This window comes from Erpetoichthys calabaricus, chromosome 15 (genome assembly GCF_900747795.2).
Source record: "Erpetoichthys calabaricus chromosome 15, fErpCal1.3, whole genome shotgun sequence".
In the NCBI taxonomy this organism is placed as follows: Eukaryota; Metazoa; Chordata; class Cladistia; order Polypteriformes; family Polypteridae; genus Erpetoichthys; species Erpetoichthys calabaricus.
The window spans coordinates 83,387,159-83,413,005 of NC_041408.2; the positions used below are offsets into that span (position 1 = coordinate 83,387,159).

Genomic DNA, 25,847 nt, shown 5'->3' on the forward strand with positions numbered 1-25,847 from the left:
TCTCTCCCTTGGGGAAAAAAAGTTTATTATTATTATTATTAATTATTATTATTTTTTGTGGGCAGCATGGTGGCCCAGTGGTAGATTGGAGATCCAGATTTGCATTCCAGGTCTTTCCTGCATGGAGTTTGCATGTTCTCCCCGTGTCTGTGTGGGTTTCCTCCATGAGTTCCAGTTTCATCCCACTGTCCAAAGACATGCAGGACGAGGTGAATTGGCAACGTTAAATTGGCCCTAGTGTGTGTCTGGTGTGTGTGTATTTTTGCCCAGTGATGGACTGTTTGCTCCTGCTTTGCACCCTGCGCCAGCTGAGACAGGCTCCAGTGCTATTTTGAAGATCATGCAAACCTCATGCAGATCCCGGCACTGAAAGAAAGAAATATTAGCTCTGCGCTATCACTCTGTTAAAATAGCCACCTTAATAGAAGATTAAGTGTCTGTGTGTCCTACCAGTTGCTATGTCTCTGCCATTCCAACACATGGTGCATCACAAATGTATAGTATTAAAATTCTTTACATTTATCATTCCAACAGATGGCACATCACAAACATTAACACTGCTTTATGGATCTCATACCAAATGGCACATAACAGAAACATATGTACTGCATTTGTTATTTCAACAGATGGTGCATCACAAAAATTTATAGTAATCAAATGAATTATATTTGATATCCCAACAGATGCCGCATCATAAGCATTTATAGTAATAAAATGCATTGTCATACAAATGGCATATAACAGAGACATATGCACTGCATCTGTCATTCCAAATCATGGGGCATGACAAACATTTATAATAATCAAATGAATTGGACCGAAACATAATGTCCCACCCAGAGGTGTTGTATTGGATTGAGGTCAGGCGAGCAGAGCGTGGAGGCCAGTCAATGGTATCAATTCCTTCATACTTTCGCCACATGAGGCTGGGCATTGTTGTGCACCAGGAGGAACCCAGGAGCCACTGCACCAGCATAGGGTCTGACAATGGATCCAAGGATTTCATCCCGATACCTGATGGCAGCCAAGATGCCGTTGTCTAGCCTGTAGAGGTCTGTGCGTCCCTCCATGGATATGCCTCCTCCCCAGATATATGTTATATATAAGATGTAGATGTTACAGATGTTATAGATGTTACAGGCAGCATAATGTTCTCCACGGCTTCTCCAGACCCTTTTACGTCTGTCACATATGCTCAGGGTGAACTCGCTCTCATCTGTGAAAAGCACAGGGTGCCAGTGGTGGACCTGCCAATTCTGGTATTCTATGGCAAATGCCAATCGAGCTCCACAGTACCCACTAGAGGATGTCAGGCTCTCAGGCCACCCTCATGAAGTTTGTTTCTGATTATTTGCTCAGTGACTGCCTGGTGGTGGTCATTTTGTAGGCTCTGGCAGTGCTCATCCTGTTCCTCCTTGCCCAAAGGAGCAGATACCGGTGGATCCTGCTGATGGGTTATGGATCTTCTACGAGGTTCCCTGTCCAGCTCTCCTACAGTAACTGCCTGTTTCCTGGAATCTCCTCCATGCCGTTGAGACTGTGCTGAGATACACGGCAAACCTTCTGGCAATGGCACGTATTGATGTGCTTGCCATCCTCGAGAAGTTGGACTACCTGTGCCAGCTCTGTAGGGTCCAGGTATTACCTGAGGCTATCAGTAGTGACGCTGACCGTAGCCAAATGCAAAACGAGTAAAAAAACAGATGAGGATGGAAAGATGTCAGTGGCCTCCACCTGTTAAACCATTCATTCCTGTTTAAGGGGTCATCTTATTGTTGCCCGTCTAGTGCCCCTCTTGTTCATTTCATTAACACCAAAGCAGCTGAAACGGATTAACAAGCCCCTCAGCTACTTAACTGACCAGATCAATAGCCCAGAAGTTTCATTGACTTCATGCTATACTCTCATTAAAAAGTGGTCCTTTCATTTTTTTGAGCAGTATATATAAGCACATGTCTCCAACACAAGGGTATGGGGTTTCTAGCGCACATGAACTTATGCCAGCACCCATTTAAATCCCAGTGTTGGGTTCTATATCATTCTGTCGCCTCGAGCTTCCTTTAACAAGTCTTTAAAGAAAAGCTATGGCAATCATCTGTCGAGTAAGCAGTTAGAAGCTGCTTCTGCTTGCTCCGGACTTAACTTCATGCTTCTGTGTAAACACTCAGTGCCATCAGGGTATTTTAGAACTCTCGAAAGGGATTGGCCTACAAGAACATAACGATGGATGGCTGGTTACTTGAGAGCCAAAAAGCAGAAGATCAGGCATCTGGAGAAATGGCACAAAAATACTTGCAGAGTAGATGACCCTGCTGCCTCCCACCTGTACTTACTGTATCCGAAAATAAATAAAATAAAAAACAGGGCATACCTGTCGACTGGTAAGGACTTGACTTTTACTACTGAGCAAACTGGGCAAATAAGACTGGTGGGCTTGTAGGGCTGAATGGCCTTTCTTGTCAAAATTGATCTGATTCTTTAATAAGAGTGAAGCGTGAAAGGGCAGAACTCATTTATCTTCTGGGGCTGCTTATTCCATTTACAGTGCACTCAGAAAGTAAAATGTGAATTTACCTTGGAGGATAAATAAAGTACAATCTATCTATCTATTATATAGTGCCTTTCACATCTATCTATCGATCATATAGTGCCTTTCATCTATCTTTCTATTATATAGTGCCTTTCATCTATTATATAGTGCATTTCCTATCCATCTGCTATATAGTGCCTTTCCTATCTATCAATCTATTCTATAGTGCCATTCCTACCTATGGGGGGGGGGGTCATGAGGTCACAAGATAGGGGTGTGTGGAGCTCCTGATATCTCTGCAAAAGGATTAAAGTCCAAGTCTTTAGAGTCCTGGGGCCTCATGTATAAACGGTGCATACGCACAGAAATGTTGCATACTCCCGTTTCCACGCACAAATCGTGATGTATAAAACCTAAACTTGGCGTAAAGCCACGCACATTTGCACGGTACCTCATACCCTGGCGTACGCAAGTTCTCCGCTCGGTTTTGCAGTCTGGCGGCACCCAGCGTCAAAGCAGTGGTACTGTTCCTGTGTGCTCACCCTTTCTTTCTTAGCTCCACATTCCTGACGCGGCTTTATAAATACACTGAAACTAACTGCATATTGTTTATTAGTGTAATGCATCTGATTGTAATTAACCTGCAGCAATATAATGGTCCAGGGAATAGCCATAGTATTCCAAATACCATAACTGTTTTATGCATTGTTACTCTCACTGCATCTTCTTCTTCTTTCAGCTGATCCCGTTAAGGGTTGCCACAGCAGATCATCTTTTTCCATATTACTCTCAGTGCACCACTCAGAGTATTTATATCACTGTATCTGAGTGGGGAATCACAGCAGCAGCTGATTGGAAAGAGAATTATTGGTATACAGCATGAAGCAGACGCTACCTCAGCCACGGCAAAACGCTCCAGAGACTTTCCTGTACGGACTTCGCATTTCAGAAACAGTTTCATCCCAAGAACTATAAACGCACTCAATCAGTCCATCAAGTGCTCCTTGTAGAACTGTTTGGACTTATAAGTACAATCACCTCACTGTAAACTTGCACTGCAGTTATAATATTGCACAACCTCCGCCACTTTATAAAGCGCGTATTTACATATGATGACAATATCATTTTTAAGATGAAATGCAGCAAAATATGTTGATTATATTATACAGATAAACCTTTAACTTCATTTAAATAATCTGTATTGTTAATAATTAAACATGTGAGGACACGGTGCCGCAGTGCTAGCTAGTTCATGGATTGTTCCTGCCTTGCGCTGTATTCTTGCTGGTGCTGACGCGACACTGGAAGGATAGACGGATAGAATAATTAAACATGTACTACGAAGATATTTCAATGTTCTTTAAAAGTTTTGAAGAATCTGCGTTCTAAACTTACAGATGGCTTAACGTCTATTACAGAGCTGATTGTGTGGCGATTAGATATTTGGAGAAAGAAAAGGACGGACAGGAATTGGAGGTTAGTACATTTGAAAGAGACAGGACTGCTGCAATAAATTATTTCATCGAAAGTCACGCATGGCGCAGCAAGCCTCTTGCGTGAGATATGAACAATCACTGCACCACCGTGTTCCAATGTTTAATAACATGCATTCATTCCTATCATCATGAAAAAGATATCACGTATACATCTCAGTATTTTAATTATTCAGAGAGCTGTAATATCACGAATGTAATGGATTCTGTGTCCTGTCGGAGAAAGAGAAAGCCCGTTTAAGAAGCAGGTAGTGATTCACACACACAGAGCACATAGAAGATCAAATAGAGAACAAAGCATTTAACGTCCTACTTTAGTTACAATGGGATTTGAGAAACTAGTAAATTAAACGATTTTAAGATGAAGTTTATGATGTTCTACTTTAATGGCAAAATAAACTACGTGATTAAAGTGGAAATTTCGAGATTAAAGTTGACATTTCGTGCTTTTTTCCCCACTGTGTGCCTATTTTTTTCTCTGTACCCTAATAAGCTTTCATATGACACTCAGACGGTGGGCTACGACTCGCCTTTTCACGGCGACTTTGATATGTGATTTCTTTTTTATTTCGGGCACTGTGCGACTTTGTGAACTTGAGCTTTCCAGTTTCTCCGACACTCTGTCACTCAATCAACTTCCTTTTGTTGATTATACCACTGTTTAAACCAACAAATAGTACGTTTTTCCTTTGCCTCCACTTGGTATTCGCTGAAATTCTTATATTTTCCCCCATGCTTTTCCCATTGTCTTTTCACAGAAGGCTATTTATAATGATTTGCATATTCAAAGAGGCATAATTATGGGAGGAGTTGGGGCGGGACAGAAGGCGCGTGCACCTGCGTGACTTTTCACGCTGATCGGGATTTATGTAGCGGAAGAACGTGGGAGTTTGCGTACGTACAGATTCCTGCATCTGGATGTTTCTGTGCGTATGCACATTCCCGCTTTTGTGCTTATGCCATGTTATAGTGTGAGTTCTACGCACGGTGTTATACATGAGGCCCCTGGTGCTTCCTGTCTTGGTGTATGTTTGCGAGACATGGACGCTATCCAGTGACCTGAGACGAAGACTGGAGTCCTTTGGTACTGTGTCTGTTCGGGGTGTCCTTGGGTACCGCTGGCTTGACTTTGTGTCGAAAGAGCAGTTGCTCACGGAGTCCCAGATGGGCACATATCCTGCATTGTGCGATAGATAGATAGATAGATAGATAGATAGATAGATAGATAGATAGATAGATAGATAGATAGATAGATAGATAGATAGATAGATAAGGCACCATATAGCACTATATAATAAATAGATAAATATATAAGTCAGGTTGGGGAGCATGCACTGGTACAGCACGTTGCCACACCCCCCAGTAATGACCCTCTATCTGCTGCAGCCAGGTGTTACGTGGGCATCCCCTTGGCCTGGTCCAGCAATGAGGATCCTGTGAGCTGGATCACCCCTCGGGTAATCGCACCACACGGCCATAGTGCCGTAACTGACGCTCCCTCACAATGCAGGTAATGTGTCTCATTTGGGACTCCATGAGCAATACAAAGTCAAACCAGTGGTACCCAAGGATTCTCTGAAGAGACACAGTACCAAAGGAGTCCAGTCTTCATCTCAGGTCACTGGATAGCATCCATGTCTCACAAACAGGGAGCACCAGGACTCTAAAGACTTGGACCTTCGTCCTTTTGCAGAGATATCAGGAGCGCCACACACCCCTTTCCAGTGACCTCATGACCAGCCATGCTGTCCCAAACCATCTACTGACTTCATAGGAAGAGTCACCAGAGACATGAATGTCACTGCCAAGGTAAGTAGTGTAGACTGATGGGCAAAAATTGCCAACATATCCACTTAAAATGAAATCAACAACACAAGAAAGGCGAGTCATCCTGAATATGTTCTGAATCCATTCGACAGAGTAGCGCTGAGAGTACTTCAAGATGAAGGTTAAATGATGAAGACCCTGACTTATTGGAGAAGGTGCTGAGCGTTAGGATAACTTGAAGGGGAAGACCAATAATTCATTGGATTGCCACCATTAGTGATGGCGTGAAGTTTAATTTCCCGCGAATCATAGAGTCTCACTTTGCAAAGCAAATGTGCCAAACAAATCGTGTTTCTCCACAAGAGCAATGCACGCCATTAGCACATACATTTACATCTCATCTGTAATCTACTGCTTCTTCATGAGCAAAACCCTGGCACGAGTTGTTATGGAAGTGGTCAGAGTACATACCTGCAAACCTTACTTCTCCTTAGCCAAAATATATTCGTCTGGGTATGTGGCTGCCGGTGAGTTGGATCGGCTTACAGAGTTGGAGCGAATGAGCGCAGATGATGTTACCTCCGAGCCAAATGAGCAGCGCAGGCCACAACTGGTGCATGAATATACAAGGCAGGCAGCGGGTGAGATGAGAGAGTGTGAAGCTGCATGGAAGGTGCCATGCAACCTCTGAGTGAGTGGCATTGAAGGGTAATGGAGGAAAGAGACATCAGCCTTGGGAGCAGAGAGCAATATCCCTCGCCTTCCAACACAAAATCTTCATTTTAGTGAGTTTCTCAATTGCAAAAAATGACTGCGAAACAAATTTTAGGGGTAACTTCTCAAAACTCTGCACTAGCCACCACCACCAAAAATGTTGGCTTTTAACTTCAAGGATCAGCACCCAAAGATGCAAGAAACCAACTATCCATGGGATATCCACGGGTGAAAGTCTTCAAATAAAATCATGCCCTACATCTTTAGTACCAACTCCTGTCACACATGCAAATCAGAGGGTCATTGCCCGAGTAGGTGATACCACTCCCAGCCCAGAGGGAGAGCTTGCCCCACTAACTACTGTCTGTTCCACCAACACCCAAGTGAGGGCAACTAACTCTGTGCCTTACAATCCTGGGGCTAGAAATTGAAGGCCGTCGTGTGGAAAATACCAGTTGAGGCTTAAAGCGACCAAGGAGAGGAGTTGGATGAAGGACGACCATCTTCAGTTCAACCCGGCAAAAACCGAGCTTCTTGTGATCCCGGCCAGCCAGTCTGTTCAACTCCCCTTCTCTGTACAGCGTCGCTCACTGTCGCTAACACCTGCCATGTCAGTATGTCTCTTTGGGGTTGGTGATTGTCGAGTGGTTTGTGAAACTCAGAACCTTCAGTAGTCTCTTTTTCCTTAATTAACAGCCAAACAACAATGAGACACAAAACAAGCCAACCACATGACCAGCTCACACAATATCTGAATATAAAGAAAGGTGGAGGTCTCAGTAAGGTTGATCTCTCAGGTCAGCAAAACATCTTGACAACGTTCTTAGAAAAAACAGAAAATCAACAGTTTTGGAAATGTCTGCTGTGGCAGAATGAGAACACCAACAAGTCATGAGATTAAATAACGGGTTTCATTTACAGCAAGAATCGGCTTCTCATTAAGAGATTGGTTGGAGTTTGAAATCTCAATTTGGCTGGTCATCTGCTGTCTCGTCTCACATCTCATTTCTGTGTGGCTGCCATTTAATGAAGAAAGGAATCAATTCAGAGAACTGCATCCTTAAAAACAGGGCAATTAAAATGAAGGGAAAATGAGTTAATTAGGAGTGACAACTGATTAGGAAAAGGGTTAGAATGAAAACCTGCAGCCACTCCGGCCCTCCAGGACTGGAGTTGGACACCAGTGCTCTAAAGGATTTGTTTTGTTTTCTTGGCCTAATGATCGCCTGTTTATACTTGCATGGACAGCTCTTTGTTGAGAGTTCACAGTGACAGTGTCCAAATGCAAATTTCATATTTGGAATCAACTCCAGACCTTCTACCTGCTTGATAGTTAATGAGGGACATGTTCCCACCTGGCTATGGAACTGCTTGTCAGTCAAATGTCCAAATACTTTATAGAGTCTCTAGAAATGGTGGGCCTATGCTGAAAAATGGCTGTCATTCCTAAACAGTTCATACAATACACGGCGAGTCAAAATTATGTTAACATTTGAATGGTGGAAACAATTTATTCACAAAACATACATTATGTTCAACACACAAAAAACAATGAGCAACAGTACCATTTAAAGCCTGGACACACATTTCGCGGGTAATAGATGACACCACAGTCCGTATTCTGTCCTTCAGGTCATTGATATCACGAACTTTCCTGCTATACACACGCACTCCTTCACCATACCTCATAACCAGAAGTCACAGGGTGTCAAATCAGGGGAGTGTGGGGGCCATGGCAATGGTCCACTATGACCTATCCATCGACCTGGAAAGGTGTGATCGGGATAAAAATAATCCATTAGTGTTAATATAATTTTGACTCACCCTGAATTTTTGGTAAACCCGTTGCTGTGGTGTGAAATTTTGCATATAAGTTGATAAATGTTTTGTATGTCTTTATTTGTAACTTAGACATTAGTGCTACATCATTGATAAGAACAGCAATGGTTTGATGGTTAAGAACACCTCCCCCCACCCAGTCTTTAGGACTGTCTTTGCAATTTTATGACAGGGTCGGTTTGGCAAGTGATTCTCTGCAGGGCTCTCTCAATCACCTGCCTGCATGGAGGCCAACTACCACGCTGGCAAGCTTCACCTTAACAAATGGCATTGGGGGCAGGTGTAGAACTCATTGTATCGCACCAGAATTCTATTGGTCTAAAGTTGCCTGAAGCCATTAAGTACCATGACGCCCTATTGGCTGTAGGATTTGGACAGAGAATCTATAAATTGGCTGCTTTACCCCTCCCTCTCCCTCTCTCTCTCTCTCCCTCTCTCTCTTACACACCATTGCCATGAAGGAACATCTCACACACACGCACCATGAACTGAAAAGGACAACACAATGAAGAGCACAGCTCGGTAGCCATATCGAGACAGGCATGCGGCCTCTTCTGAAGATAGCTGACCACAAATGAGGACTTAACTGGAGACATTTAGAGAAACTAACAAGCGTATGTGCTGCCTGAAAATACACATTAGCATTTATCAGGTTGTATGGTGGCCAATATTCACATATTCTTTGCTTATTATTATTATTACTGTATATACTCAAGTTTAAGTTCTCTAGTGGATAAGTCGGGACTTGATTTTACAGTATAATTTCTGGTATTTTATAATGTTGGTCATATAAGTCGAATGCAGAAAACTCCCGCTATTGGTCCAAGAGATTACGATATGCTAACGTCCACCTGAGAGAGTAACCAGGGAGCACGCAGCCTTTTTTATTTCTATATTGTGTCTACCTGACCACACAGTAATACCCAAACTATTCCGAAGCAACGTTTGCACTGATTTGTGTATCTCACACCCTCATACACCTTTATCGTAAGAGCATCCCTTATCTACGATGGAGCGTTCGATCAGAAGAAAATATGAAGCTGGTTTTCAATTAAAAGTCATTGAAGTAGCGAAAGAACTTGGTAACTGCGCTGCTGCAACAAAATTTGATGCATCTGAGAAACTGATGTGAGACTGGAGGAGGCAAGAAGATTAAAAAAAAAAATTGTCGTATTTTTGAACGGGCGTAGAAGTCGGGGTCTGATTTTATGATCGATTTTTCAGGTTTCAAGACCCAACTTATACGCGAGGATATACGGTATTTTATGAATATTATTAATAACACATTATTTAAAGTTGTAACTTAACTCCTGCTTGTCTTTTACTCCATGTGATTGCCCGAGGTTGTAAATGCAGATGGGAAGGTGGGGAGAAGTTATATACTACAATCTTATATATAAAGCAGAGTGTAACAATCTTGCAGTCTTGTATGTATGTTATAATCCAGTTGATGCTTAGTACCACAAGGGGGCGCCAGAGAGCCCCAGACACAGCAGTACAGTCCACAATATAAGAATATAAATACAATAAAGAGTTTTTATTCCACAAAGCACCTTCCAATGATCACCTCTCCAACAATTAGCCACAATCTTATATATAAAGCAGAGTGTAACAATCTGGCGGTCTTGTATGTCTGTATGTATGTATGTGATCATCCAGTTGATGCTCGGAACGTTTCTGGTGTGCTCCATAAAAGCAACCGACAGTTTTATCATGAAAAATCCATAATATTATTTGTTTGCCATTTAATATTTGTTTTTGTTAACTATAATTTCATCTTGCATTATTCTTATTGTAACAATGTTGTAGTGGTAACAGAATGAAATCAACCTAATTACAATATTAATTTAATTGACATTTTTCTCGTCGTCAAAAATTCTGCACGTAAAAACTAATTACTACACCACATAACAAATATTAATCTGTCAATTTGTGGTTTTTTTTAATTATATTTTTCTCAAACAATTAAAAAAAAAACAACAACTTTATTTTCCTCCTGGGCAACACGGGGTGTTTTAGCTAAAGTGGTAAGTCTGTGAGATTTGAGGCATTCTGACAAAGGCTATACATTAATAATACAAAAGGGGAAAGGAGAGTAAAGGAGAACACTACCAAGACGACACCCATTAGATTACATCTGAAAGTCTGCACTTTACAATCACATAATGATTTCTTCATTTAAATCCACTATGGCGGCATACACAGCCAAAAAGTATGAAAATTGTGTCACTGTCCAAATACCTATGGACCTGACTGTTGTCGTCTTCTTCTTTCGGCTGCTCCTGTTAGGGACTGCCACAGTGGATCATCTTTTTCCATATCTTCCTGTCCTCGTCATCTTGTTCTGTTACACCCACCATCTACATGTCCTGTCTCACCACATCCATAAACCTTCTCTTAGGCCTTCCTCTGTTCCCCATGCCTAGCAGCTCTAGCCTTAGTATCCTTCTCCCAATATACCCAGCATCTCTCCTCTGCTCATGTCCAAACCAATGCAATCTCGCCTCTCTGACTGTGTCTCCCAACCATCCAACTTGAGCTGACCCTCTGATGTCCTCATTTCTAATCCTGTCCATCCTCGTCACACCAAATGCAAATCTTTAACTCTGCCACCTCCAGCTCTGTCTTCTGCTTTCTGGTCAGTGCCACCGTTTCCAACCCATATAACATAGCTGGTCTCACTACCGTCCTGTAGACTCTCTCTTTCACTCTTGCTGATACCCGTCTGTTACAAATCACTCCTGACACTCTTCTCCACCCATTCCACCCTGCCTTTCTTTTTCACTTCTCATCCACACTCTCCATTACTCTGTACTGTTGATCTCAACTATTTAAACTCATCCACCTTCGCCAACTCTACTCCCTTCATCCTCACCATTCCACTGACCTCCCTCTCATTTACACACATGTATTCTGTCTTGTTCCTACTGACCTTCATTCCTCTCTTCTCCAGAGCATATCTCCACCTCTCCAGGGTCTCCTCCACCTGCTCCCTACTCTCGCTATAGATCACAATGTCATCAGCAATCATCATAGTCCACGGGGACTCCTGTCTAATCTCGTCTGTCAACCTGTCCATCACCATTGCAAATTAGAAAGGGCTCAGAGCCGATCCCTGATGTAATCCCACCTCCACATTGATTGCATCTCTCACTACTACCACAGACCTCATCACAGTCACACTTCCTTCGTACATATCTTGTACAACTCTTACATACTTCTCTGCCACTCCCGACTTCTTCATATAATACCACAATTCCTCTTGAGGCACCCTGTCATATGCTTTCTCCAGGTCCACAAAGATGCAATGTCACTTCTACTGGACTTCTCTAAACTTCTCCATCAACATCCTCAGAGCAAACATTGCATATGTGGTGCTATTTCTTGGCATGAAACCATACTGTTGCTCACTAATCATCACCTCCCTTAATCGAGCTTAATCTAGCTTGACGTAATCTTCTTGACTGTACAAGAGACAAATATCTGAATGCGAAATAGACCTGAAAAGACCAAACAAAAGAGCAAAATCCAAACCATACAATTACCTCAAACAGGGTTGTCTTAATGTATGGGCACTGGTTGGGGGTCCCGGGAGCATAGGGGCCCATGACGTTTCTGATGCCTATGTACGTTTGGGGTCCCAGTGCACTACTTTGCCCACGGGTATATGATGCTGTTAAGATGACTCGGACCACAAAAGGTGTCAAAAGAAGCAAACCGGTAACGCTCTGACATGAGAAAGCCAAAGATATCTCAAGCTAAAATGTCATCTCCGTGTGACCCTACTGGTTATAAAGGGATGGCCGTATTATAACAGGGCCATGACATAAAGTCACAAGCATCTTGAAGGTTGCCAAAGAAGAAAGGCAAAACTGGAAAAGGCAGAGGAGAAGAGAGACACCAAAGAAGAAAGAGCACCGCGGGTATGAAACTGAGAATGAAAAGCAGCCCCAGACATAAATCAGCAAGTGTGTCAAGTTCATTCTTTTGCATTCTCCATTTTATGTTGTCACGTTCTTTCTTTATTTGGCTCTCACATTCCTAATCCTTGTAAACTGGCGTAACTAAGAAAGTCTGGAAGAAGGACAGAACAAACTTGTACAAAGAAGGATATGCAGGAGCAGCAGGTGAAATACCAGTGACGTCACCCGGTAAGACTTCCAGGAGCGAGCCCTCTAGCAAATATAACAGCTATGGCAGCGCCCATTAAAAGCCAACATTTCCTGGCAGCATTTTCAAGACATACAGATAAACAAAAACAATATGGTGAAAATAAATGGGAATTCTTCACACGTCCAAACCATAATAAAAAAGAATCGCGTGTTGCAGGGAAATTCAAATGATAAGCATAAGTTATTTCTTCACAAACATGGCATGCAGGCATTTTCCATACGAAATTGTCTTCCAAAGTTTAGCATTATCTACGAATTTTAAAAAATAATCGTGCCCGCTCTGGCGCTTTCCATTGGAATGAACAGAGCACAAAGCACCACCAGAAAACAGCCAAGACAGACCATCGGAATGAAATAAATCAGAAAGGCGATCTCCTTCATATCTTTATGGTTTCTCCTAGACAAAGAGATCAGAAAGAAATGAAATGGCGACGTGCTCTTTTGTCTCCTGCTTTTAAACTGAGGGAGAAAAAACACCCGGTGGTCTCACAAGGGTCTGCTCTTGGGTTTCAGCAGAAATCTCAGCAAATCAACACAATGGGATGAGATTTTCCAAACAGATTTTGATTTTATTTTTTTAATTGCAGTTTGAAAGTATTTGTGTGCTCAGTAATATCTCGTGAAATGTATGGACAGCTGTTTGTGACAATAAAACACTTTACTACAATTACAAAACTGTACTCCTTGCTTCTGAATGATGCAATTATAGATGGTCTAATTTTTATTGCTGGGCTCCAATTAGTTCATAGACATTCTGGAAAAAGGGTCGGCAGTATGGCATTGGACGTCAAGCCCTGAGGTGATGTGTTTAAATCCCACTGCTGACACCAACAAACTATGAGCAAGTCACTTCATCTGTCTGTGCTACAATTAGAAAAGCAAAAGAAATGTAACCAGTCGTATCTCAGATGTTATAAGTCGTCTCAGATAAACAACAACAAAATTTATTTCTACAGCATGTTTTCATACAAATGATGAAGCTCAAATTGCTTTACAAGATTTAGAAAGAAAAAAGAAAATATAAAAATAAGATAAGGCAATACTAAGTAACAAAGAATAAAGTAAGGTCTGATGACCAGGGAGGACAGAAAAAACAAAATAAACTCCAGAGGGCTGGAGAAAAAAAATAAAATCTGCAGGGGTTCCGAGGCCACGAGACCACCTGGCCAGCCCCCTCTAGGCATTCTACCTAACATGAATGATCTCAATCAGTCCTCCTGGTTTTCAGGCTTCACGTGGAAGAATTGGATGAAGATGGTCATGTGGACATCTGGCCTTCAATCCATCAATGTAAGGACTGCATATATTAGATAAATATAAATTGGATAAAAGCTTCAGTCCAATAATAGAAAAAACACACCATATGAAGTCTTGAAAGTACGGAAGCACACGAGGGCCACGGAGAGAAAAAAAAAAGCGGACGCAGTAAACATAAAAAAAAGTGTATGTTGAGAATAAAGTCAACATGCAGACTTTATTCTTGATATTGCCACTTTAAAGTGGACATTTTGACTTTATTTTCGTAGTTTATTTTGTCATTAAAGTAGAATGTCTTTGTCTAACTTTGCCATGTCATAAACTTCATCTTAAAATCAATGTTTCATTTTCTAGATTTTTCTTAAACTCCATCATAACTAATGTCCATCCATCCATTTTCCAACCTGCTTAATCCGAACACAGGGTCACGGGATCATAACTAATGTAGCAAATGAAATACTTTGTATTAATTGTTTCCCTAACCCATTTGTTAATCGCTATGTGCTTCTTAAACTGAATTCCTCTTGCACTGAGAGGAGGCGCAGGCAACGATCACCACACATAATTCATTCACTTCATGATATTCCTGCTCTCTGAATATTTAGAATGCTAAGATAAATACTTGATATCATTTTCATGATGAAATGCATTAAAGCGTGTATTAAGCATGGGTAATGGGGCACGGTGGCGTGGTGGTAGTGCTGCTCCCTCGCAGTAAGGGGTCCCCAGGTGTACGTTCGGTGTAGAGAACCTTAATGGCAGGTGTGACGAGGCTCCAAAAAGCTGGATGTATGAATGAGTATTGCACTAGGGTTTGGTACTTTTAACAGGGACAGCACTCCTGCAGTAAAGAAAGTCCGCTCAGAAGAACATCCATTGAATTCCATGATCATGTCTCTGAGCACCAGCTCACAAACCCATTTGTTCAATATTTCAGTTAAATCAGTGCAACATTACTTATGATGGGGTTTGAGAAAATCTAGTAAATTAAACATTTATTTTAAAATTAAGTTTACGAAATGGCAAAGTTAACCTAGAGAGAGAAAAAACAAGGATTTAAAGTGGAAATGTCGACTTTAATCTTGACATAAATGGCGAGAACTAAGTGGAAATGACGAGAATGAAGTTGACATGTCAACTGTAATCTTGACATAAATGACGAGAATAAAGTCGACATGTCAACTGTAATCTCGACATAAACGGCGAGAATAAAGTGGAAATGTCAACTTTAATCTTGACATAAATGGTGAGAACTAAGTGGAAATGATGAGAATGAAGTTGACATGTCAACTGTAATCTTGACATAAATGACGAGAATAAAGTCGACATGTCAACTGTAATCTTGACATAAATGGTGAGAATTAAGTGGAAATGACGAGAATGAAGTCGACATGTCAACTGTAATCTTGACATAAACGACGAGAATAAAGTCGACATGTCAACTGTAATCTTGATATAAATGGCGAGAATAAAGTCGACATGTCAACTGTAATCTCGACATAAACGGCGAGAATAAAGTGGAAATGTCAACTTTAATCTTGACATAAATGGTGAGAACTAAGTGGAAATGACGAGAATGAAGTTGACATGTCAGCTGTAATCTTGACATAAATGACGAGAATAAAGTCGACATGTCAACTGTAATCTTGACATAAATGGCGAGAATTAAGTGGAAATGACGAGAATAAAGTCGACATGTCAACTGTAATCTCGACATAAACGGCGAGAATAAAGTGGACATGTCAACTGTAATCTTGACATAAATGGTGAGAACTAAGTGGAAATGACGAGAATGAAGTCGACATGTCAACTGTAATCTTGACATAAACGACGAGAATAAAGTCGACATGTCAACTGTAATCTTGACATAAACGGCGAGAATAAAGTCGACATGTCAACTGTAATCTCGACATAAACGACGAGAATAAAGTGTAAATGTCAACTGTAATCTTGACATAAATGGTGAGAACTAAGTGGAAATGACGAGAATGAAGTCGACATGTCAACTGTAATCTCGACATAAACGACGAGAATAAAGTCGGCATGTCAACTGTAATCTTGACATAAACGACGAGAATAAAGTCGACATGTCAACTGTAATCTCGACATAAATGGCGAGAATAAAGTGGAAATGTCAACTTTAATCTTGACATAAATGGCGAGAATTAAGTGGAAATGACGAGAATAAAGTCAACATGTGGACTTTATTCTCGACATACACTTTTTTTTTCCTTCAATGTGTCCGTATTTTTTTCGTTTCCATGGCCGTAATATGCTTCCATAAGAAAGAGATTAAAACACTAAAAGAAAGAGAGCTCACAAAATATACCATACTTTTCAAACTAAATTCTCCATTTTGAAAAAAATCAAAAAAATCGATCTCCTTCATATCTTTTTTGCTTCTCCTAGACAACAATAAGATGAGAAAAAAATGAAATGGCGACATGATCCTTTGTCTCCTGCTTCTCAGATTTTCCTCCTGAGACAAAAAATACTCCAGAATTCTCGCAAGGGTCTCCTCGTGAGTTTTAGCAGTGATCTCGGTGAGTAGTATCTTGACATTTTTTCTTTTTTTTTTGCAATTTGAAAGCTTTGCCATTGAGTAGAGTAATACTTAGTGAAATGTATGGACGGCTGTTTGTGGCAATAAAACACTGCTAGGATTACAAAACTGTAGTCGTTGCTTCTGAATAATACTCTTAGTTGCTTTAATTTATAACGCTGTGCTCCAATTAGATTACAGTCATTCCTAAATAAAAGTTAGGCAGTATGGCATAGTAGTTAAGAGATTTTGGGCTTCAAACCCTACATTTATGGGTTAAGATCCCACTACTGACACCAAGAGAAAGTTAATTCATCTGCCAGCACTGAGGCCAATCAGTTTACACACAGTTTCCTGCTACCTTGTGTGATGGAGTTGGTTTGGGATTTTAAGAGGGAACTGATGGACAAAAATGCAAGGACATGTGGGAATATCTCCAGGAATTCCCTTAGACACTCCTGAATCCAAACCAAATTCTTGTGTCTGCCCTGAAAATCATTTCTACAACCACAGGATAGGGGAGCTTGGAACTGGGAAAGAATGGAGTTGACATGGGCTCACTTACTGGGAGGAAGACAGGGCGATACACATGTTCAGTGACTCCAAGCCACCATTATATACAGTAGATACAGTAGAATACCATGCTCCAGTATTGTGTGGATGGAGCTCCAAGATATTAACATTAATTACATGTAAGGCTGAAATGCTTGCAGAATATTCACTATCACGATAAATTAAATTTTTGCATCAGTCGGCAGACTCCAAAGAACACAATCAATAAAGTTACTTACGGTTAAGCCAGGTGGGCCTGGTCTTCCTTCATCACCCTGTGAAATAAGACAAAAAAAAAGATCAATCAAACCGAAGGTTTACAGTATTTCACAAAGAAACAAATCATTTTGGAAATTGCAGGGACGCATCCCAGCTGCTCTTCCTCCGTAGCTGAGCTCAGGCTGCGTGGTTGAGTTTTGCTAAGGCATTGGACTGGAAAGTTGAACTCTTAAGGTGAGAGAGTTAGTGAACCTACAGGGGTGCCATTGCTCATGGCTGCTGCACTTTATCATGTAGACTTTATGGTAAAATAATTGTAATAGATTTCACCATGTTGAGATGGTTGGTGAGTTAAAGGGTCTCGGGGCCCCAGAGTCCGTAGACTTGGCCTTTGGTTTTCCAGGTACATTGACTTTCATATTATGTGTCAAGAATGCTTGGGAAACTGAAGAATTCAGACCACCATCTTCTTGTACTACAGTTAGAATACTGTAAGGGGCTCAGGAAGAGAATGGTGGTCAGATGGTATAGCAACCAGACAATAACTCCAACCATATGGTCCTACAATGGATTGTTGGCTCCTCTTGGCTCTGCTCTGCTCTCCATTGAGGACATCTTTGTTTAGCGTTTTATATCCGCATTGTGAAGGGCCACTCCCATGGTCTCTTTGTCCAACTTCCATCTGGCAGAAGGTTCTGTAGCTTACAAAGCATTTCTACCAGGTACTCCAACAGCTTCTGCCCATTGGCTGTCCAGGTTCTGAACTCTGTGCTACCCCCCTGGCCTCAGATCTGCTCCTAGTAGTGAATTTATATATGCAGTATATTTGTTACATTTGCTGCTACTATTTATTATTAGTAATAAATAATAACATTAATGCTAACATTTTAATAATTACTATCTATTTATTTATCTATTGTAATATCTTCACTTATCTCACACTCATCCAGTGTCTATGTGTATGTTGCACTGCGGTCCTGGGAACGTTATTTCATGCCACACTGTATGCCACAATACGGTGTTTGGAAGGTATGACAATAAAGCCACTTGACCTGACCTGACTTTGAATTTCTGCATTCCAAAGCCCCAGGGGACATCCAGAAGTTTCTGTTCTCCAGTCAGCTGGAGGTTTTCTCTTTCTCTCCTCCCTTGACAAGTGTGCATATCTTCCGTTCATATGATATTGATTTTATTTGTCACGCTTCCCGGGTCCTCCCTGCGTGGAGTTTGCATGTTCTCCCCGTGTCTGTGTGGGTTTCCTCTGGGCGCTCCGGTTTCCTCCCACAGTCCAAAGACATGCAGGTTAGGTGGATTGACGATTCTAAAATTTGCCCTAGTGTGTGCTTGGTGTGTGGGTGTGTTTGTGTGTGTCCTGCGGTGGGTTGGCACCCTGCCCGGGATTGTTTCCTGCCGTGTGCCCTGTGTTGGCTGGGATTGGCTCCAGCAGACCCCCGTGACCTTGTGTTCGGATTCAGCGGGTTGGAAAATGGATGGATGGATGGACATTTTTCCTATTCCTTATAACTCAGAACTACTTCTTCTTTTGGATGCTCCCGTTAGGGGTTTCCACAGCGGATCATCTGGTTCCATCTCTTCCTGTCCTTGTCATCTTGCTCTGTCACCCCCATCACCTGCATGTCCTCTCTCACCACATCCATAAACCTTCTCTTAGGCCTTCCTCTTTTCCTCTTCCCTGGCAGCTCTATCCTTAGCACCCTTCTCCCAATATACCCCTCATCTCTCCTCTGCACATGTCCAAACCAACACAATCTCGCCACACTGACTTTGTCTCCAAACAATCCAACTTGAGCTGACCCTCTAATGTCTTCATTTCTAATCCTGTCCGTCCTCATCAAACCCAATGCAAATCTTAACATCATTAACTCTGCCACCTCCAGCTCTGTCTCCTGCTTTCTGGTCAGTGCCACCGTCTCCAGCCCATATAACATAGCTGGTCTCACTACCATCCTGTAGATCTTCCCTTTCACTCTTCCAGATACCCGTCTGTCACAAATCACTCCTGATACTCTTCACCCTCTCCACCCTGTCTGCACTCTCTTCTTCACTTCTCTTCCACAGTCCCCATTACTCCGTTCTGTTGATCCCAAGTATTTAAACTCATCCACCTTCACCAACTCTACTCCCTGCATCCTCACCATTCCTCTGACCTCCTTCTCATTTACACACATGTATTCTGTCTTGTTCCTACTGACCATAAGCAAGCATCATAGTCCACGGGGACTCCTGTCTAACCTCGTCTGTCAACCTGTCCATCGCCATTGCAAATAATATAATTAATCCCTGATTAATCCCTGATATAATCCCACCTCGACTGTCACTCCTACCGCAGACTTCACACTGTCACACTTCCCTCGTACATATCCTGTACCACTCTTACATACTTCTCTGCCATTCCCCACTTCCTCGTACAATACCACATTTTCTCTCGAGGTACCCTGCCATATGCTTTCTCAACTTAGATATTACTTATAAATGGGCAGATCACCAGCCTGGACTATCTCAGAACCTTAACCACTCTGATGGTGAATAGATGCCCAATAATCCCAGTAATTTAAAGCAACAATTTACACCTAAGAAAAATGTTTTGATGAGAAAAGAGTGGTCATTCCAACATAGCTTGTTAATCCCTACTTTCATAACTTCGTCTCGTACTAAAACCGACTACACCACACTGTGGCTCTCGATGTGAGTCGATAAATTCTAATGTTCCGCAATCTAGTTCTTTCCATCACTACCCAAAGCTCATGACCGTAAAGAAAGGCAGGAATGTAGATCAACTGGTAACTATAGAGCTTTTCTATTTGGCTCATCTCATTCTTCACTATGGCTGACGGGGACAACGTCCACATAACTGGCCTATAAAGGCAGGCTGGGAATTGAAGTCCTGTGTGGTTCATTTTGAATGTGGTCTGGTGGATTGAAGTGATTCATGAGAGTATTGTGATTTTTATTTTTTATTTTTGCTCTGATTCTCAAATTTTTGTTACTACTTCTTAGATTTTTACTGAGGATTTCGATCTCGATCTAATTTGCCTTGGATTGCTTCTTCAAGCAAGTCCCTTTCATTACTTTTTGCTCCAGTGTACTTTTTGTTGTTAATTCTCGCTTTTTTAAAAGATTTTTCATCGCCTCCCTCTATACAAGCCAGGGGTTAACGGTGATCCTCTTCCTTGTGCAGTATTTTGAGACTTTAAAGAATGTATTTTTTGAACTTTGAGGGTGAAGCGCATTTTGCACAGATGTAGGCCGAAGCCAGCCAACTCGAGTGGAAGCAAGGCTGCCCTTTAGTGTGCACCTTTTCTGAGGAGGCTGAATTTAGGCCTGCTTCAATCATGCTGGATAGGAGAGCACTTTGGATTTTAAAAGTAGCCAGGAGGAAAGACACATTCAAAAACTAGAAATTAATTAAATACCAGGAGATCAAAAGCACAGTAACTTAGAAAAAAAATCGCGAGGAAAAAAAAAGCACAGTTCTAAACCAGAAAAGATCACAAGGAAAAGGCTCTTAAAGGCAGAGGTTTTGATTTGAATCCGTGAACTCGGATAAGGAAATCACCAAGGTGAACTTGTTTGTGATTGACAGCTCACCACCTAGAAGGACACACCCCCAACCTTTGAAGATGCTGCCCAGGCAACAGGAGTTCAAAATGAAGCTGCTGGTAAATAATCAAAATGGCAGCCAGAATAAGATTACAAAAACCTAAACCATAAGATGAGAAACTAAAGTCACCATCAGAACTCTTGAGGTGGAAAACCCACAGATGGACTCGAGTGCTAAACCACACAAAAATATCAAGGAAAAAAGTTATACTTCCCTGGGGGCTTTTGAAGGCCTTGCACCACTTTTGGCTGCTTGTCATTTTAAATCGTACCACCACATTTTTTGCCACTTTTATTCTGCTTTATCTTATTTAAAATATTTTTTTAATTTATCAAGACACATTGTTAGACTTGCCTCTCTGGCTAGAGGTTTGTGGTTTAAATTTCTCCAAAGGTGCATTTTTTAATGTATTGGGTGCATTATGATATATTTTTTCCATTTTTGGGCCTGTGTAGGCCAAAGCCTGGCTGTGATGATGGGAGGTCAGGCTGTCTAAGGTGAGGCCTATTGTAGGCAGGCTCATTTAAAAGTTTAGGGGTCTTTTCCGATGCCACACACTCTTTGGTTGAGGCTAGGGATCTGCACTGGCAATCGGAAGGTTGACGGTTTGAATACCGTAAATGTCATTAGGGACTCTGCTCTGTTGGGCCCTTGAGCAAGGCCCTTAACCTGCAATTGCTGAGCACTTTGAGTAGTGAGAAAAGTGTTATATAAATGCAAAGAATTATTATTATTATTATTATTAAGTAAACGGCCATGGGAAGCCCACACTACCCTAGCAGCATCAACAAGAGCACGGCAAGAACTGAAAAGCAAAAGTACACCTGGATGGATGAAAGACAAATTTTGTCTGCTACATTTGTATACTATTTAATCAAGAAAGATTATAATAATCCTCATAGTCATATGGGCGGCACGGTGGCGCAGTGGGTAGCGCTGCTGCCTCGCAGTTGGGGGACCCGGGTTCGCTTCCCAGGTCCTCCCTGCGTGGAGCATGCATGTTCTCCCCGTGTCTGCGTGGGTTTCCTTCGGGCGCTCCGATTTCCTCCCACAGTCCAAAGACATGCAGGTTAGGTGGATTGGCGATTCTAAATTGTCCCTAGTGTATGCTTGATGTGTGGGTGTGTTTGTGTGTGTCCTGCGGTGGGTTGGCACCCTGCCCGGGATTGGTTCCTGCCTTGTGCCCCGTGTTGGCTGGGATTGGCTCCAGCAGACCCCCGTGACCCTGTGTTTGGATTCAGAGGGTTGGAAAATGGATGGATGAATAATAGTCATTATTAGCACATGCAGTGGACTGTAGTCACTTTAAAGAAATCTTGAGATGAGGAACCTTTAGTAACATGCTTGGAAGGAAGGAATTATTAAGGATAAAATTGAGCAACACCTGGCAAGAATAGTTTTACTGAATAGTCAGCATGGGTTCAGAACCAGGAGGTTGTGATCTACTAACATGCTGGAATTCAATGAGGAAGCAACAAAAAGATATGATCAAAGTGGAGCTTATGATTTATCTATCTGGACTTTCAGATAGCATTTGATAAGGTGCCACATGAGAGGTTGGGCATCAAACTAAAAGAAGTGGCAGTTCAGGGTAATGTTTTTAGGTGGGTGCAGAATTGGCTCAGACACAGGAACCAGAGGGTGATGGTATGAAGAACCTCTTCAGAATTGGTCAATGTTAACAGTGGTGACCAACAGAGGGGCAGTGTTGGGGGTGCTGCTATTTTTAATATATAGAAATGATTTAGATAGGAATATAAGTAACAAGCTGGTTAAGTTCGCAGATGATACCAAGATAGGTGGATTGGCAGATAATTTGGAATCCATTATATCATCACAGAAGGACTTGGATAGCATATAGGCTTGGGCAGATTTGCAGCAGATGAAATTCAATGTCAGTAAATGTAAAGAATTACACATAGGATGTAAAAATGTTAGGTTTGAATACACAATGGGCGGTTGGAAAATCGAGAGTCCACCTTTAGGAGTCATAGTGGACTCGACACTATCAGCTGCCAGGCAGTGTTCAGGACACATTAAGACGACTAACAGAATGTCAGGTTATATAGCACCTTGATGTGTGAAGTCACAGGAGGTTCTGCTCAAGCTTTATAACACACTGGTGAGGCCTCATCTGGAGTCCGGTGTGCAGTTTGGGTCTTCAGGCTACCAAAAGGACATAGCAGCACTAGAAAAGGTCCAGAGAAGAGCAACTAGGCTGATTCCAGGGCTACAGGGGATGAGTTATGAGGAAAGATTAAAAGAGATGAGCCTTTACAGTTTAAACAAAAGAAGGTTAGGAGGTGACATGACTGGAAACACGGTTGGAAACTTGTTAAGGGGAAATTTCACACAAACATTAGGAGGTTTTTCTTTACACAGAGAACCACAGACACTTAATAATAAGTGACCAAGTAGTGTGGTAGACAGTAAGACTTTAGGGACTTTCAAAACTCGACTTGATGTTTTTTTGGAAGAAATAAGTGGATTGGACTGGCGAACTTTGTTGGGCTGAATGGCCTGTTTTCATCCAGCTTGTTTTAATGTTCTAAACACAAAGCAAAGACAACACAGGAGGGGCTTGGGGAACAACTTTAGGAAGGTCCCTACTTAAGCAACCCAACCAGAGCCTGGACTTGAACTCTACGGCACATCGCTGGAGAGACCTGAAAAGAGCGGACAACCAATGATTGGTCTCCATCCATCATGACAGAGCTTGAGAGGATCTGCAGAGAAGAATGGCAGAAACTGAGGTGTGTGAAGGTTGTCATCTCAAACCTAAGTCAAAGTCAAAGTGAACTTTATTGTCATCTCAACCATATACAAGTATACAGTGTAATGGACAGCCGGGTCCCATGCCCGGGAGGGATGCCCCTGCTGCATCTGTTCCGGGGGAGCAGCCATGGTCACCTCAATACCTCCCCCGGGACACTTGGTGGCAGCCTCCCTGGCAGCCAATGATTCCCCAACCCGGCGCATGGCTCCATGGGAGATGGAGTCCTCCACAGCCTGGTTTGGGGCTCGGATGGCCGCCAGGGGGAGCTGCATGGAGTCAGCAGCCTGGCTGGTCATATCTTCAGCCCCACCCAGAAGGGCAATTAGGGCCAGGTGGCCAAGCACCTGGAATGCTTCTGGGTGGGGTATAAAAAGGGCCAGCCACCATCACTCGAGAGCCAGAATCGGGAGGAAGAGGACGAGGTTGCCTGGGAGGAGTGGTGGTTCCGAGGTGGAGAGAAGAAGTGTGGTTTGTGTACTATTTAAGTGCTTGTGGGACTGTGTTGGGCCTGTGGGACACGGGGAAGGCGTGCCCCACGGCTGAAGAAAAATAAAAGAAACTGTTTGTGTTCCACGTGCCTCTGCCTCAGTCTGTGCCGGGTCGGGCGCTATATAGTGCGCATATTACAACAGATAGACGAAATTGCGAAGCTCAGGGTCCACAGTGTAACAGCATGACATGAAAATAATAATTTAAAAACAGAATTAAAATTAAAACACAAACAAGACAAGACATTGTGCAAAGACAAGGCAAAGACAAAGAAGTAGCAGCAATAATGATGTGTAAGATATGTAATGTAATAAATAAATAATAAATAATAGATATAGATAATACAGAAATAATCAGTGTATGATAACAGTTGTTTAACTCTTTGAGGGCTGAATAATTTTTCCCAAAAAAACCTAATTTTTCTGAAAAGCACACAACACATAAATCAACATAAAACGACATGCTGTGGCTGCTGTTGGCGCCTGTTCGGCATCTCTGGCAGCAGTGGCTGTGCAGGGGCGGCTTGATGGTCAGCAGGAATGCACGGCGGGCCGGCTACCTCTCCATCTTTGCACAGCAGGTGAGCGACAGTGGCAGCCGCAGTGTGGTGTAATATGCTTTGTACCTCTTGTCATCATAAGTGGTGGTCCTCCTAGGCGAACGCTGCTGTAAGCGTATCAGCTACACAAACATGTTCAGCACCACGATCAGCTGGGGACTGATAGGCTGATGCTGGTACCTCACTTTAGTTTTCGATATCCATCTCCAGATCACTTGCATCAAACTCAGAGTCCGATTCAGCAATAACACATAAAACGTCCATGGAGTATTTTGCTTTGCACATTTGCTTTAGTCTCGCCAGATGTCAATGCTATTTTAGAGGCTGTTTACTCTTCACTACTCATGCATACGCAGGGAATCCTAGGTCAAATCAACAAAGCTATGTAACTTTCCTTCAAGCAAAGAGAGTCAAACTAAAAAGTAAGGGCAAGTTTTGTCACAGTGTACAGCCGATTACCGTCCTCTACCCCTGAATTTTGACAAAAGTCAACCTCAGCCCTGAAAGAGTTAAGACATGTGTAAACAATGACAGGTCAGAATGGCTGCCTAAGGATCCTCAACTAAACACTAAGTAAAGGGCCTGAATAATTATGTCAATTAATAATGAACACAGATCATAGCAATATTTAGTCATTATTTCATTATTTTCCATAACTTCTGTTTTTTAGCGCAGTTGTTTTCATATTTCTGTAGTTAGGACCCCAGCACGGCTGATGACTTGATTACTTTCAAAGAGCAAATCCAAGTTCTGGGAGGCAGCAAATTTAATGATACGTAAAGTATCTGAATACTTGTGCCAAGGAGATATCACTAATTTTTTTCTTTTTAATAAATCTCCAAAAATTTCTAAAATTTTCTTTTTTTGCTTTGTCATTCTGGGGTATTGAGTGTTGCCTGATGTTTGGGGAAAAAAAAAAATTGAAATGATTTTAACACAAGGATGCAACATAAGAAAAATGTGATAAAAGGAGGGTCTCAATATTTCATAAAGGCACTGCACGTCCCCCTTCTTGACTATCGACAAGTAAAGGATTTCGGAGTTTGTACTTACTTTGTCACCCTTGGGTCCACTTAAACCAGGAAATCCAGGGTCACCTTTTAAACCCTACATAAAACACATAAAAAAAAGAAAACAAAACACACACATGAATCTTCAATGAAAGCAGCCATTGAACATGTCACCACTGTTACTACATCCACTAGTCATTTACCATCTAAAGACATGATCCTTCCTAGCCTGCCAGTCTAGTCCTAGAAAATAAACTTGTTGAGTGGTGTCATATTTATACCCTTCTCCCAAACAGTAAACATATT

The 25,847-nt window shown here is 42.0% G+C and overlaps 1 protein-coding gene across 1 annotated transcript in view; it reads right to left on the reverse strand.

Annotated features, from left to right (window-relative positions):
- LOC114665759 (collagen alpha-1(XIX) chain) overlaps window positions 1–25,847 on the reverse strand; it is a 192,583-nt gene that overhangs the window by 18,571 nt on the left and 148,165 nt on the right. The window contains exons 13-14 of the mRNA XM_051919255.1: window positions 25,585–25,638; window positions 17,106–17,141 (exon numbers count right to left, since the gene is read on the reverse strand). Of these exons, the coding sequence (XP_051775215.1) occupies window positions 17,106–17,141; window positions 25,585–25,638 (90 nt within the window). The remainder of the gene's footprint in view (window positions 1–17,105; window positions 17,142–25,584; window positions 25,639–25,847) is intronic.